This window comes from Anser cygnoides, chromosome 5, assembly GCF_040182565.1.
Source record: "Anser cygnoides isolate HZ-2024a breed goose chromosome 5, Taihu_goose_T2T_genome, whole genome shotgun sequence".
NCBI lineage: Eukaryota > Metazoa > Chordata > Aves > Anseriformes > Anatidae > Anser > Anser cygnoides.
The window spans coordinates 3,301,877-3,317,188 of record NC_089877.1 but is presented as its reverse complement, the minus strand read 5'-3'; the positions used below and the strand labels follow the sequence as shown (position 1 = coordinate 3,317,188).

Sequence of the window (15,312 nt, the reverse complement as noted above, 5' to 3'; positions counted from 1 at the left end):
GCTTTGCTAATTACAAGATAATCACCATCTTCACATAAATCTGTTCTAGACCAATTAGCTGAAACCACCAAATAATACAGAGAAAGAGACTGGGGGACAGGGAAAGACTAAGTTATTCTTTTAAAGTAAGTTATCCTTTCTAATGGCTTCTAACAACATTCCTGGGAACCTTTAAAAAGACCTCCTTGCTTTGTAACAGAAACACTGGCAATTAGAGCAAAATTCTTTCAAGGCGCATGAGAGAGCAAACCAGTAACATTACAGAAAATTGAAGGAATCTCAGTCTCATCAATGGAAAGATTTTATTTTATTTCAAAGCATGCAGTCTGTGACAATACATACTGTTACTTCACATGTATATTTTTGGATTGGTAACAATTTAGATGTGATTTCCAACTTCCATGAATTACCTTAGGCCATTCAGATGAGATTTTTCAACTCCGAGTGCAGTTAGTATCTATGAAATTGAAATTCCTTTCTGTGGGTTGATACTGATGTGTATTATGATCTGCTCCTACATGCTCCAGGAATGTTCATTTTATTAACAATTATAGTAGTAGCTATCAGGTTCCAAGACAAGGTATCCTTTGCTTGGTTAGGAACAGTTTAGATAGTCTTCAAACACTGGTTTTATTTGTTTTAGGTGCTTGACTTGGCTTGATGACATTCTTTTCTGCCGCCACAGAATCACTGTACAGAACAGACTGCAGATAGCTAATGTATTTTATTGCAGCACGGAGTGTCTCTACTTTGCTAAGCCGTTTCTCTATGTATTCCTTAGGTAGGTGATGCCTCAGTTTAGCATAACCTTCATTGACACATTTAACCCTCTGTCTTTCCCTCTCATTCCTCTTTCTGATGAATGCTGGCCCATAGGAGTACTCACTTCTGTTGTAACTGGAATGGGGCACTTGGTAGGAAAAGCCGCAGGGCTCACTGTAGAAGTTCTCTGTGATGAGATGCTCAGACATGAAAGGAAAGAATGACACATCTTCAGAGCAAGTGACCTGGTTTGGTGTTTCTGGGTACACATGAAATGTGACCAACGGGTCTGCACAGAAAGGCCTAGTGAGCTGTATGCACTGAGTGTCAGTACAGATGGACAACTTGTCCATGACGTTACAGTAGCTTTTGCCATCCATCAGGTTCTGCATTTAACCTGGAAATGCATAATTACACAACAGTTTAAACTACTCATACTGAACAAGAGAAAAAACTACTCACCTGGACTTACCAACACTCAGTAATTTTAAGATTTTTAGAAAAAAGGCCACTAAAACTTCCTAAAGGACACAGCAAACAGTTTCCTTTCCTCTCAGCTTTAGAAATAAAGATCTACCTTTATGAACCCCATGTAAGTCTACCTTGCTTCGAATCCACCAAAACTTGTATCTTTACAGACAACAGACAAACCAGGCCAACACTGAAGGCATTCTCTCCACCCAATCCTCCTTAAAAAAGTTCTGTTGATAATTCCTGTAGCAGACTCCCCACCCATACCAAAAAGCTTTCAAAGACAAAATATTTTTCTTCTCTATTCAGTTGATGTCTCACTCACTGTACTATCTTGACTAGATAGAAAACTTATCAGGGAAAGAGGGATCTCAATCTTAATTTTATGTGTGTCATGTATTAAAGCCACTCTTCATAAAAGTTTTAGAATAAGTTTAGAGATTTATTATGATCCATCCTCACTGTTTAAAAAGTATTATGATCCATCCTCACTGACTGCAAGCAGTACTTGCCAACACAATACCTATCCAAAAATGCTCTTTATTTGCCATCCCCTTCCTCATCTATACATCGCTTTCTGAAACACTTAGGTCATATTACACTCTCTGTAACAGAAAAAGCACATGAACATTAACTAGGTTACTAGAAACATTGAGATTCCACTACTCACAAAACCCTTGCAAAGCTTCCAATGCTCAGACAACAGTTCTGGAACATTATTTGGATTCTCTTCATCCTTCACAAGGATACGGAGATATTTTAATGTTTTCCAATAATTTCACACCTGCCACTTTTAATAGGGAATTTTCGCTCATGAACCTATTCTAACAACATACTCCATCAAAATACATCTGTATTCAGTGTCATCTGTTTTTCTAATGAAAATGGATCTCACTACAGAAATCCTGTGAGTTAAGAATTCATTTATAGCATGCTGTTAGACAAGACAGAAAGTTACATGCATCTTAAACGGGTATTTCTGTAGGTAGGCTGACAGCATGCACAGATTCATTTTAAATTAATAAACATGCTGAAAGATCAGAGACGAATATATACACTCATTATAAAATGGAAGTAGTAGACAGTAGTAGACAGTCATCTTTCCCTTTTCTACTAACACAAGTTGAATTACTCTCAAAATTTTGTACTGTAGCAACTTAAAAACATTGTCAGAATGAAAAAGCCTGTTACATCACAAAAAACATTTACAGCAAAACAACTATACAGCAAGAACAAAGAATCAACACAGCCCCTCAAGATGAGATACTTGCAGCATTTATTGCTTAGTAGTGACACTTCCACTGTATAGTAGCGTTAAATAAAACAGTTATCTGTTGCCTTACTGTCTGCACATAGTGCAAAATTCAGGCATTAGAATCATCCTCCAATTAGACTAGAGACTCACCAATCTTCAGATGAAAGTAAAATCCAAGGAAACAAGACGTGCTAATTTTAAGACTGATGAATAACACCTGAAAATACCTGAATATTAAGGAAAAAAAAGTTAACATTCCAGTTTTCTTGTATCTTAATGTAATAAGTGATCATATTAAACACAACTCATATTAAAAATATGAATATTAAAAACAAATATTAAAAACAAATTTAAAACATATTAAAAATCATATTAAAAACAAATCATATTAAACACAATTAGAAAGCTACAGAAGCACTGACTAGCTGATAGAAGTGATTTACAGAAACACTGGTATTCAGTGAAGATCTGTTGCTACATACAGCAATATGTAAGTCTCTTACCTGAATCATGAAGCTTGTTCCGCTGAGTCGATGACTCCTGCAATTTATAGCCAATTGACAATACGCAAAATAGCTTACAGTTAGATCTGCTTATTTCTGGTTTGTCTTTTCTACCCACACCACAGCTATGATGACAACAAGACTTGGCATTAGGGACCAGGAATTTTGAAACTGTATTGAACAAAACAGGATCACTTGAAAAAGTAAAACAGGAATGTACTTTGTTTACTTCCTATATGCATACTGTTGCAGTTTACTAAAGTAGTATTTTCATTTATTGGAATATCACACATTACTGCCTAATTATAACAATCAGCTAGAATTTAGGTAAATACTCACCATTACAATGAACACAAATGTCAGTAAGAGTATGGATTAAACTAATGTTACATTTTATGGTCATCTCACAAGATCTGCTTATTTCAAGTACTTTTAAGTACACTTCTGCTTTTCTATCTCAAGCCTTCAACATTAAGCCCAAGTATTAGCCCTTACTCCCACATTTTTATGCTCTCTGGGGCAAAGAAACTGCTCAGATACCCTCTTGGGGGTTAAAAGGGAAGAGCAATGCGCTGCACTGGCCTTTGTTATTACTCTCTAGGCAAAAGCCAGGAGTCAGAAAGCCCAAAGATGCTTCACAGCACCTTTGCCTACAGCTCTTTCAAGCGGATATTACCTCATGTTAACATCACAAAGTAAGTTTTCGATACTTGGTACAAGTATTACACTTTAGCTAGAATGCCAATGCATAAACACGCATTTTCATAGCTTCCACTTTAAGAAAATGAACACTTATTTAGAAGAAATTTGTGATGTATTTGTCTCCAGATTAGAGGTGAGAACACACAGTTAGCTTAATACCCTCAAATTTAATCTTCATTATACCTGTAATTTTGGAAAATTCCGTTAGTGAATCTGCCAAAGAGCTGTAGTCAATACCAATGTTGTTATGGGGCAACTACATTTCTACACTTGAGTTACATATACAAGTACTGTCTATTTTCCATGCTACTCTGTTTCCATGTCTGTCAATTAAGAAAGCCAAAACTGTACCTGGCAATATGTAACAGTGTTCCATGTTACCATTTCCTTCAACACTGGAAATGAAAATTGTTATAATACAATAGCATAACTACACATGCCTAGCTAAATTTGAGCCAGGAATTAAAAACTTTTTTCAATTAGCAATTTGGTGAGTCACTTCCCTTATCTAAGCACTGAACAAGTTCATATTTCTACTCTGATGCATTTTCAGGTAAGTGCTTTTATATGTGGAACCTACATGCAGGGTAATGAGGGAGAAAAATGATGACATATAGATAATGCGCATCTGTTTTTCAAAAATCCATTTTAATTGTTACATTCCAAAGGGCATATATGAAAGTTAGTCATCTAGCAACTGTATACCTCTTAAGAGAAATGAGTACAGAATCACAGATAAAAAAATACACTTAACTCCCAAGATGACAGGTGCTCAAGAAAGTACGTGCCTTACACCATCAATCCAGACAAACGCATAAAGATTTTTATAATAAATATTTCATCATATATCTCCTGAGACTTTACCCATGAAAAGAAAGGGAGAAGATTGTTTTAAAGAGATATCATACACATACAATATATTAAACTATTAAAGCAAAATAGAACAAAATGCCAACACTGTCTTGATGTGCACTGCATTTGAGTTTATCTACATCACAGTAATTCAAGTATGCAGCTCAACGAGTCAGTGTCCGTTTAAGTTTTGCCTTAAATCTGCAAACATCACTTGACATACAAGCACCTTGAAAGTATGAGTGCAAGAAACCAAATGATGAATACAACCAATCAGGAGTTCATTCTCTGATGTGAAAACTACACTGCAAGATTTAGATTTCTAGTACCTAGCATTAGTCAGCAGAAAAAATCCAAGTATATTTACAAAAGGTCTTTACATAAAGTGATTAGTGAGTTGTAAGTAGTTACTGTGTTCCCAGGTACTTTTTAACCACGTAAGTAGTAGAGAGAAATATATAGTTAAAAATCACCATAAAGTCACAACTGTGAATAACGTACCACAGTGGCAAACAAAGCTACCTCACGGTTTGTTTTCTTCTCAGTTTTATCAGTAAGAGCCATTTGAAAATGCAAAGGTTTTTAGCTTCTGATTAACTAATCTTTTTAATTGCTTCCACTCTTAGTACATTCTTTCAAAGTTTAAGCACTATTTTTATTTTTTCAAATCAGTAACGAACCATTTATGAAAACCCCTTTGAAGTGGTAGGATCAGGAAGACATAAGTCAGTTCTTTCAATTAGTCTGCTTTACTTCCTTGGAGTTACTACTGAGAGACAATTAACTCAGCACAACATGACGGTCAAAAACAGATTTGCGTTGCTCTTGGACCTGTAACTTCCAGCGCTGTTGGGCATATTCCACTTTGTTCAATACATTGGCACGGCTCCGAGAACGAGCCAGCACATCATGAGCGTTTGCAAAAGGCTGGTGATCCTGGAATGACAAAAATCAATAGTTAGACCTCAGCAATTCCAACGAGCAATGAAACTGAAGGTTTTATTTTGTTGGTGTTTTTTTGCTTTGGTTTTTAAGGTAAAACAAGCTATTTTAACCAGCTAGTTAGCCATGATGACAAAGCAAGTTTTTGTAGTTAAAACAGTTCTTCAACTTTTCATTCAAAGTAACATCCACTGATTTCTTCATGGCACAGTCAAACCAGTCTTGCATCCATTATCAGCTGTTGGGGACAAAAATCTAGAATAGACCCAGATGCCGGGGACCTCCTGTTAATGTCATGAAAGCGCTTCATTTAACTTCGCTTTAACCGTGAATTACAGAGTCAGTTCACTGCCACTTCTCGGCCTGTTACTGTAAGGTGGTTCAGGATGTTCAAACAAAGATCCTATGTAAAACCAACACACTCCAGTGTTTACCAAACTAAAGCCATTGTACCAAGCTGTCCAAAAGCAAAGTGTAAATACAGCTGTTTAAGTGACAGAGCTCAACAATAACTGAGGGCTTGTTTAATATTTACTCTCTCTGTTTTCCAACAGTATCTGCAAAGCTGTATTTTCTACTAGTAAATAAAATCACGTTATAAATAGTAAGAGTTGGAATTGAACTTATTTGGTTGTCAAGATGTTTTGGACAAAGTCCAAAAGGTGGCAGAGCTAATAAAGGCTATTATCTTGAAGGAGTGACAAAAACATCCTTAAGGATTCTATTGTAAGACACTAAATAAATGCTAATCTTTCTGATTAGCTCACATTTATTTCAACAGTACTTACTATGAAGTGCTCCTGTCTGATGAAAGACTTAGGTTACGCAGACGGAAAGCCTTCCTGTTTCATAGACTGGGTTTGGTTTCAGAAATTCTTTCTAAGGCTATGCCACATCTGATGTGTACTTTACCAGTAGAAACAGTGCTGCTTAAGGGCTCAGTATAAAAAGTACATTGATGCTGAGACTTCTGCACTGTTTTAGCATTTCATGTGGCTCAACACTGACATTTAACCACCAACCCCACTGCTGTTTAGAATACCTTCCCCACATTACTTTATGGCAATAACTTTCCCAAGCATGCCGATTCAACAGCTTCATAGAACTACATACAGTTAGAGAGCGATAGTCTGTATTTTCATACTACTCTAAGTCCCTCTTCAAGACAAAAATAACCTACTCACACCAGTCTTCCCCATACTAAAGCGTCTCACGGTTTCCAACAAAGTTTCATAAGTTCTTGCACTCCCTTCCTGTAGTGGTACTAAAGAAAATTTTGTTCCATTTTTATTTGAAGCCAAAAACAGTGTGCTGAAGATGGCAAAGGACAGTAAGAGACAGGAAACTATGCCCTCTCATTTGCCATTGATGAACTATTCTCCTTTTCCTCATGAAAAAGGCTTCTCTGATCTGTGAGAATGTATTACCACATTCTAATTTTCAGTTGTAATACAAAGAAATTACTTCAGCATCAGTCACTATATTCCTTCATTACAATTATTCCTTCTTGAATTTTTAGCATCAATAAATCCAAACCAGAGCAACAGAAGATGAAACCCCTCAGTATATACTTTGCTTTTGTAACCAATTTGTATAAAATTTGATCTCTAGGGAGACTGTATTGATCATCAACATACCAGAATTCATACCTCCTATATGAGCTTACTTCCATTCCTCTGTTCCTTTGGTTAGGACAGAATCTGTGTATAGAGGCAGGGTAACAAAAGCAGTCCTCGTGACTACTTTTTAGCCCAGTGAAAAATGAAATAGTGGCTTCCACAGTCATCATACAGATTTCTGATTCCTGTGAAGACCATCCTCTCCCTTCAGGAAAAGGAATTTATACTGCCATGCAAAAAAAGCTGTTCAAAACAGTTAGGTAACAATGAATCATTCCCATCTTTACATTAACTCAAATATACAAGCAGTCAGGTGAACTCACCCCAATGTCTTCATCACTCTGTATGAGCTGTGAATGTCCAAAAAGACGTCTCTTCAGTATAGGTTCCACCAGTGTAAGGTACACCATGTACAGAAGAAGTAGGCCCAAAATAGACAGGTATATGATGATTGTAACCTGCACAACACAAACACAATTTATGCCAGAGTTGTGCCATTACATCCCCAATCTCTCAACAGGCTGCAAGGACCAAAGGAACAGTACAGACAAAGTTTGTGATGAGCCTGTTGGCCTTTAGTAGTGTCACCAGATGACTTAAAACCCATGCACAGAGAAGAGCCATCAATTTATTACATTGGCATTGCAGTTTTGGGACAGACAAATTACCTTGAAATAAAGTTTCTCTTAATGAGGCCTTATTAAAATCCTGTGTTATCTTAAAATAATTTGGTGTTATTTCACCTCAGTCAGACCACTGTTCATAAGGGGCATTAAACTAGGGTCACAGATTTAGGGGTTCCTGCATGATCTCCATTCTCTAGCACACATCTGCCGGGTTAGACTGCAAACAGTCACAGAGGCCAGTAAGAAAAATGGAAAGGAGAAAAACCAACAAAATTCTAGAATACCAAAAAGAAATAGTATAGTAGAAGAAAAGATGCACTACACAATGTATTCACACAGACTAAGGCTCAATGGTTCTAACAGGATGAGAATGTGAATAAAGAAATCCCCTGCTAGAGCAAACATGATTGATTTTGCTGATTTTGCTCTTTGTAGCTTGCCAAGATAGAAAGAAAATTTGTATCAAGCAAGATAGCTGAATAATGAGACCCTCTAAAACAGTAACAAAAATATAAAGTCCAAAGCTTGACAAAATACCCTAGAACACTCAATTTCAGCAAGGTATAAAGTTTAATTTCAAAACTGCAGATCTTTGATAAAGGTTTGTGAGCCTACTCCTTCTGCTATAGCTTGATGTTATCGTTATTGCTCAAAACAAATCATGAACATCTATCAAGAAAAATAAATAAATCTTAGACTGCTTTAGAAAAGTTTTCCCTTCATAAAGGGTGTTTCTCTAAAAGACCATAGATATATTTACTAATCAGTTGAAGGATTTAACATATACCAACAGAATTACATTGTTTACCTTAATTGTGACAGAACTTCTCTCTTCATATTTGCATTCACAACGTAAACAATATGCTTCTACATCAGGTCCAGGAACAGGCATAGGCTCAACCACATGAAGACAATCACTGAAGAAAGACAGGAACTGCTCAGTCAGTTCTGAGTTGGTTTTACCTTACTTTGCCCTTATGTAGGCAGTTCTCACATCTTAAGATGCATGCAGGACCGTTACATTGGCTGAGAATTCACCTTTGCTAAGTACAGCTGTTCTAAATTATAGATATTCAAGATTTTTTTTAATCGTTACTCCACTATTATTTTACTTAAACAAGAAATTCAGCTACTGACAAGTTGCTAAACAAGTTTTTAAAATCCTTCTAACTAAACACAATATTTTGACTGGAAATAAAGCTGTCAGCATAACAAATCCAAGGATTAGAATCCCAGCACACATGCATCATTTGACACTGCCATCTCAGATCAAAATAAATTCCAACTATTATGCAGTCTTTTTCTTCATACTTAAAGAGCTTTATTTGGGCCTTCCAGTATCTAAAAGAAGATTAACCTCTCCTTGGTGTTCATGAACAGAAGTTCTTTTTTCTTAACACTGGGTCTTACAGGCATTAAATAAAATTCATTGTCAGAGGAGTTATTTCTTTAAGCAATGAGATACTGAATAAATAGTGTTCAGTTTTAAGCACTGGAACTGGATGTGAAAATCTACTTTGACTTAAAGATTACAAAATATAAGACATTTCTCATGCCAAAAAGTGTGGTTGACAATATTACTGACATTCTATACCACAGCACGAAAATCCAGTTGCCATGAGACAACTCCTTCCACCAATAACTTATAATTTTTATCTTTTTGATGACTCAGGTTGGTTGTTCAGTTAATATTCTAGGCTCTCAGCAGAGCACTTAGGGAACAAAAGCATGTTTCACTTTCATCCCTGTCAACTCAATGTCAGCAGAGTCAGAAGCAGGTAATGAAACTAAATGCCTGATATGACACCAGCAGCCTATGATTTAACACTGCACTGGGCTAAATTAAAATGCTGCAAATCCACATGGCCAGATACCAGTTAATCTCTTCAATTCTGTTTGTATTTCTTCCTCATAACTAAAACTGTTGAGTGTCACATCACAATCTCTGGAAAGGAATGGAGGGATCAATTTTTCCTTTTATTTGTCATTAGAATTACAATCTCCTCTGTGAAGGAGTGCAGTACTTAGGATGCAAAACCAAAAAATACAAGTTATGGTCTCATGAGATTGAAAGTTTACATCAATATGCTGCTTAAGTATAGAATAAAGCCTGCATTTTGCTTAGGTACAGTAGGAAGTTTGTTACTGTAAATGTATCATATATTAGCATCAGCGAGTTTTTTCTTTAGTTCAGTGTTTCAAGTGGAAAAGGCTGATCCTTTTCTAAAGGATGTTCCCACTCAGCTGCCTCTGCCTTATCACATTCTCCCCTGTACCCACAGTAACAGCATCAAGGAGGCTAGGCTAGTCAGAAGTGCAGCTTCTGCTCAGATTTCCAGTTGATCCCACTAGTAGACAGGGTGTCTTCCCTCCCACCACGTTCATGACTACCAAGGCAGTCAGCCTCTCACACATGAAATGCCAACACATTTCCTTCAAAGTGGGTTATTTAACTCAATACCACGTACTTGCCAACACATCACTACACTTTTCTAGTGCATCATTCATCAGGACTGGACTGCCTGAAACAGTTCCATGGCTAGAATGGTGAATGCTTTTATTGGCGTCAGAGCACCCTCAGCCCACACACGCTGATGTTAGCACAAGGCCCTGTTTGCTAGTCTGTGAGGTGCGAAGAACAGTCAACTCCACTGAAAGAAATGAAACACCTAAATAAGAATATCATGATGCAGGCTCCAGGTTCAATATTAAAAATTATTTTGTTATTTTATGTCTGCACAAGCAGGCAGTAAGCAGTCATCATACTGTACATAATTCATAGAGACACTAAAAATTGATCTGGCTCTCGTGTCATGAGTGACTGATCTAAATACACAGTAACAAGTCACTTGCAAGATGCAGAAGCCCAAGTATAGCACTAAACTTATCAATCTCATTGCACATGAGCCAGCAATCAAGCCTTTTAAAAGCAGCGAGAAGGCATCTCAAATCATCAAAACCATAAAATGTTACCAGGTGGCCTCTTAAAAAATCATCTCAACAAAATGAGATTTAAGATAGGAAAATAGATTTCTGAGATTCTGTAAGCGTCAGTATCTGTCACCATAAGATTAGTGAATAGTTCAAAGGTAACGTTTCCTTCAGTCACTGCCAATCTCGATTTAAAGGGAAACGGGGTCTTTTCTGCTAGTAAGACAAACACTAACAATACCCACTGAAAAAAAAAATCTATTTCCATTTGCAGAGGAGTAATAAACAATAAAACCAGTAATGGTGCTGCTCTGAAATGCCTGCTGCAGATGCAATTCTCTCGGTATGTCTCACTATTGCAACTTAATTTGTCAGTAGGCCTAACGTTGTTAAGGTAATCATATGGGACAAAATAATACTTTAGACTAGAAAACACATTCTATGTTCATTAGCTTAGATTGAAATTTACAGCAATGTTTCTTACAATTCTTCTGTAAGTAATTTAATAAGTTAAGGCATGGCTCTGTACACATTTGTATCACTAACTTTATTCCTGTAGCTATTTCAGTGGGACTACTAAGGGGCATGAAAATTTCATAATCAAGTTGCTAACCCTCTGCTACTCAACAGACTGAAAAGTCGTTTATTAATTCTTAACGTTTCTGAAGAAGAGTCAACATATCAAAATGTACCTCACATTTTTATAGGTTGATCCAAGAATTCCTGAGTATGTCAGACATCAATGCAACTTTAAAATATGCTGTTATAAATGACTGTCATCCCTCTTTCTTCCCCAGCCCCTCAACCCTGCCCATGTACAACAGTCCTCAGCTCAAAGAGGTCTAGCAAATGCCATAGCTGGCCTAAACACTAAAATAGAGCACACTGTTGTGACACAGAAAAGCACTACTTCTTTTTCTCGCAGGAAGCATAGGCTATTAGATGGCTCAGGCCATCTCATATAACTGCATTCTTTGGCTGTGACTCTGAGGAACAAAGCTCCAAAACAATCCCTACATGATAGTACAGGTTTCAAGACGAAAGAAGAGAGAATGCTTCTGAGTCCTAGTTCCATGCACATGCTTCCTCGCCATGATGCAATTTCTTATCACTGAACTCAAATTAAAACACCCCTTTTCACTTCTATGATAAATAAACAAGAATGTAAACAAGCAAACCGAAACAGAAGACAGAGAAAAATTAAAGATTTCAAGCCTTGTCCCTTGCTACAGCTGAATTCCGGGATACTTTTAAACGTAAAGGCTCAACACGTTAGGCAAGAAATGTAATTTCTCCTGGCATCACTACAGGACGCTCACGTATAATCACAGCAGAACCCATCTTTAACCACTAAGATTCTTTATAATTTCTGATTACAAACTCACCAGTCTTTCTGTGAAACATTTTTGTTGTATATATGGCCCGAATGGTCTTTGTAAGGAGGGCAGATGCATTTACATCGGACATCCTCAGAATTCTATAACGAAAACAACATGCTTAGACCAAATCATCATATGCAGAATAGGGCAGAACACAGAAAGCATTGTGTTTATGAAATGCACAAAATGTTCAACGCAAAGTACTTGCAGGTATCTTTGAATAGTCTAACTCAGGATTTCTTTCAAGTTTAATAGCTGCCTTTCACAATTACTGACACAGAAGTAACAAACATAACAATTTGTCAAATAACACATTTTTGACAGCAAATACAATACATTCTTCACAAGAAAAATCATGCTTGGTCTTGTTTTCATGAATTATCACACATTTAGAAGTTACTCATGTTGATACACTTAACTATTCAATTTACGAAGACAGCAGTGTACACCGTGATGAGCTTAAAGCAAGAAATTCTTGAAAGAATATTAATCCCAAGTGAGGGTTGGCAAAGAAACTTTTGTGGGTAATTCTATCATCACTGCAACAAAAATAACTTTGTAAAGAAAACTATTTGACAGACTAGCACAACCTGTGGTCCTCTTGTCTTAAAGAGCAGCAGGATACAGTGCAGTAGAGAGAAAAGTACAAAACTGGAATTCCAAACAAAGGCAAAGTAAATGTGAAAAATGATAGACACTTTTAAACAAGAGACAACAGTTATACCTAGCTTATCTCTAGTTCAAGGCAACTCCTGACAGTGAAACAAAATAATTCCTTAAGAAATATTGCTAATAAACCACTATACTGAACGATCAAGTCAGAGTAACCCCAAATGGGTGCAGGTCAGCAGGAAAACCTTGACCACGCTATACACGAAATCGTTTCTGGCCTTGCTACAGGAAACTCAAATAGCAAGTTGCCGTTAAAAAGGAGAAAAATCAGACATGAAGGCGCCCTGCCAACAGGTACGCGTCTTGCTATTAAAAACCAAGGCGCTCTCCCTTAGCCAGGCAGCAGGATCACAGCGCCCTACAAAGCACCGCCGGCAGCTCCGCCGCGGCCTTCACGGCGCGCACCGCGCCGCGCCGCCCCTACGGGAACCGTTAACAACCGACGCCCCGCGCGGCTCCCCTGCGCTCACCTTGGCCTGTGCGCCCAGCCCCGCCAGCGCGGCCAGCAGCCAGCAAAGGCGCAGCCAGCCCCCGCCGCCGGCCGCCATGTCGGGCCCGGGCCGCCGCTCCGCACCGCCGCCGCCGCCGCCTAGCCCCGGCGCGCCGTCGCCATCACTTCCGCCTTCCGCCCGGCCCGCGGCGGGCGGCGTCCGCTGGCTCTCCCGGTCCGCCGCGGAACTGCGGCGGCTCCGGCTGGTTCCGGGGCGAGGGGGACCGCGAGCGATGCTATGTTTAAAAAATTATGTCTTCTGTACGCGAAAACCAGGATTTTTAGTAATAGGAAGCACAATTAGGGCTAAAATATATACGAGATTTAACAAATACAAATAAAAATAAAAATAGTATAGAATAGAATCTGTTTTCATTTCAAACCATAGGTAAACATTCTCCCCTTCCAAAAGCACTCCCCAGTGTCTGACTGGGAAGAACAATAACTGAGAGTGTAAATTTACCTGTGTCTCACTAGGGTGATGGAGGTGCCCAAGGGTCTTCTTTTGGCCAGCATTTTCACAAACACCAGATAAAGCATCCTCAGCACAGAACAATGTTTGAGTCTTTATTTATAAAATGTGTCATGGGGCCCACTGACCCAGCCTTCCTCCCTCAGTGCTTATCACACCAAACACGTGCAGGTTGCAGGGGCTGCCACGTTCTATCCCCTTGCTACCTAAAACAGTGGAGGTGGGGGGGAGAGTGGCCCTGATGTGCCACCTTTTACCTAAGATGGCGGAGGTAGAAGGATTGCCATGTAGTGCCTCATAGTACTTAAGATGGTGGAGGTCAAAGGTTTGCCATATTGTGCCACTTTTTACCTAAGACGGTATAAATGGGAGGCTGACCATGATGTGCCACGTTTTACCTAAGATGGTGGAGGTGGTGGGAGTTGCCATCTTGTGCCCCTTTTTACCTAAAATGGCGGAGGTGTTGGGAGTTGCCATCTTGTGCCCCTTGTTACCTAAAATGGCGGAGGTGGAGGGGTTGCCCTGATGTGCCACCTTATACCTAAGATGTTGGCAGTGGAGAGGTTGCCATATTTTGCCCCTTGTTACCTAAGGTGGCAGACGTGGAAGGGTTGCCATGTTATGCATCTTGTTGCCTAAGATGTTAGAGGTAGAGGGGTTGCCGTTTTGTGCCACGTTTTACCTAAGATGGTGGAGATGGGAGGTGGCCCTGATGTGCTATGTTTTTCCTAAGATGGTGGAAAATGGGGGGAGGCCCTGAAGTGCCACATTTTACCTAAGATGGTGGAGGTGATGGGAGTTGCCATATTCTGCCCCTTGTTACCTAAAATGGCGGAGGTGGGGGGGTTGCCATGTTGTGTACCTTGTTACCTAAGATGGCGGATGTGGAGGGGTTGCCATGTTGTGACCCATATTACTTAAGATGACAGAGGTCAAAGGGTTGCCATGTTGTGCCACTTTTTACCTAAGATGGTATAAATGGGAGGTGGCCCTAATCTGCAGCTTTTTACCTAAGATGGTGGAGGTGGTGGGAGTTGCGATATTATGCCCCTTGTTATCTAAGATGGTGGAGGTGGGGTGGGGTTTGCCATGTTGTGCACCTTGTTACCTAAGATGGCAGATGTGGAGGGGATGCCATGTTGTGCCCCTTACTACTTAACATGGCTGAGGTCAAAGGGTTGCCATGTTGAGCCACTTTTTACCTAAAATGCTGGAGATGGTGTTAGCGTTCATGAAAACACATAATCCACAAAGTGATTATATGAAGGTGCTTTATTAGGCGCCGGAAGTTAGGGATATGCCTGCCCAAATCTAACTTCGTCTGATTTGTTCTCTTAGTTCTCTTTTATCTCCTAAGATACTACATATGCATTAGGTTTCACAACTCATCTATGCATATTCATTTCCTAGCTCCACCTAGCCTCGCTTCGTATGCTAATTATCTTATCAGTCCTTCTGCGCTTGCGTATCACTCTCTGGTGGTCGTCCGGGTGGTCGTCGGGATGAAGTAAGACGTCTTCATCAGAGTTGAACTTTTTAACCTTTCCTTTTCACGCATGCTCTCTGAGCCCTTGGTCTCAGTCCAAACCGCAAGGTTGGTTTGACCCAGTTCCCAGAGTCCAAGAAGCCCCAGTTA

At 39.0% G+C, this 15,312-nt stretch overlaps 2 protein-coding genes across 3 annotated transcripts; both read right to left on the bottom strand.

Annotated features, from left to right (window-relative positions):
* Nucleotides 1-283: 283 nt before the first annotated feature.
* On the bottom strand, nt 284-4,182 carry ASCL3 (achaete-scute family bHLH transcription factor 3). 2 transcript variants are annotated; one of them, XM_048070195.2, is made up of 3 exons: nt 2,992-4,182; nt 2,639-2,715; nt 284-1,159 (listed from the first exon to the last, which is right to left on the bottom strand). In XM_048070195.2, the coding sequence occupies exon 3, from the start codon at nt 1,152-1,154 to the stop codon at nt 618-620; it is 537 nt and encodes a 178-aa protein (XP_047926152.1). In that variant the 5' UTR covers nt 1,155-1,159; nt 2,639-2,715; nt 2,992-4,182; the 3' UTR covers nt 284-617. The 2 variants fall into 2 exon arrangements, with proteins under 2 accessions (XP_047926152.1, XP_066853454.1); XM_066997353.1 differs by having other exon boundaries at nt 2,639-4,182.
* A 140-nt stretch (nt 4,183-4,322) lies between these two features.
* TMEM9B (TMEM9 domain family member B) lies at nt 4,323-13,452 on the bottom strand. Its single transcript, XM_013189018.3, has 5 exons — nt 13,185-13,452; nt 12,049-12,140; nt 8,541-8,649; nt 7,430-7,564; nt 4,323-5,481 (listed from the first exon to the last, which is right to left on the bottom strand). The coding sequence occupies exons 1-5, from the start codon at nt 13,260-13,262 to the stop codon at nt 5,326-5,328; spliced, it is 570 nt and encodes a 189-aa protein (XP_013044472.2). The 5' UTR covers nt 13,263-13,452; the 3' UTR covers nt 4,323-5,325.
* Between the last annotated feature and the right edge of the window lie 1,860 nt (nt 13,453-15,312).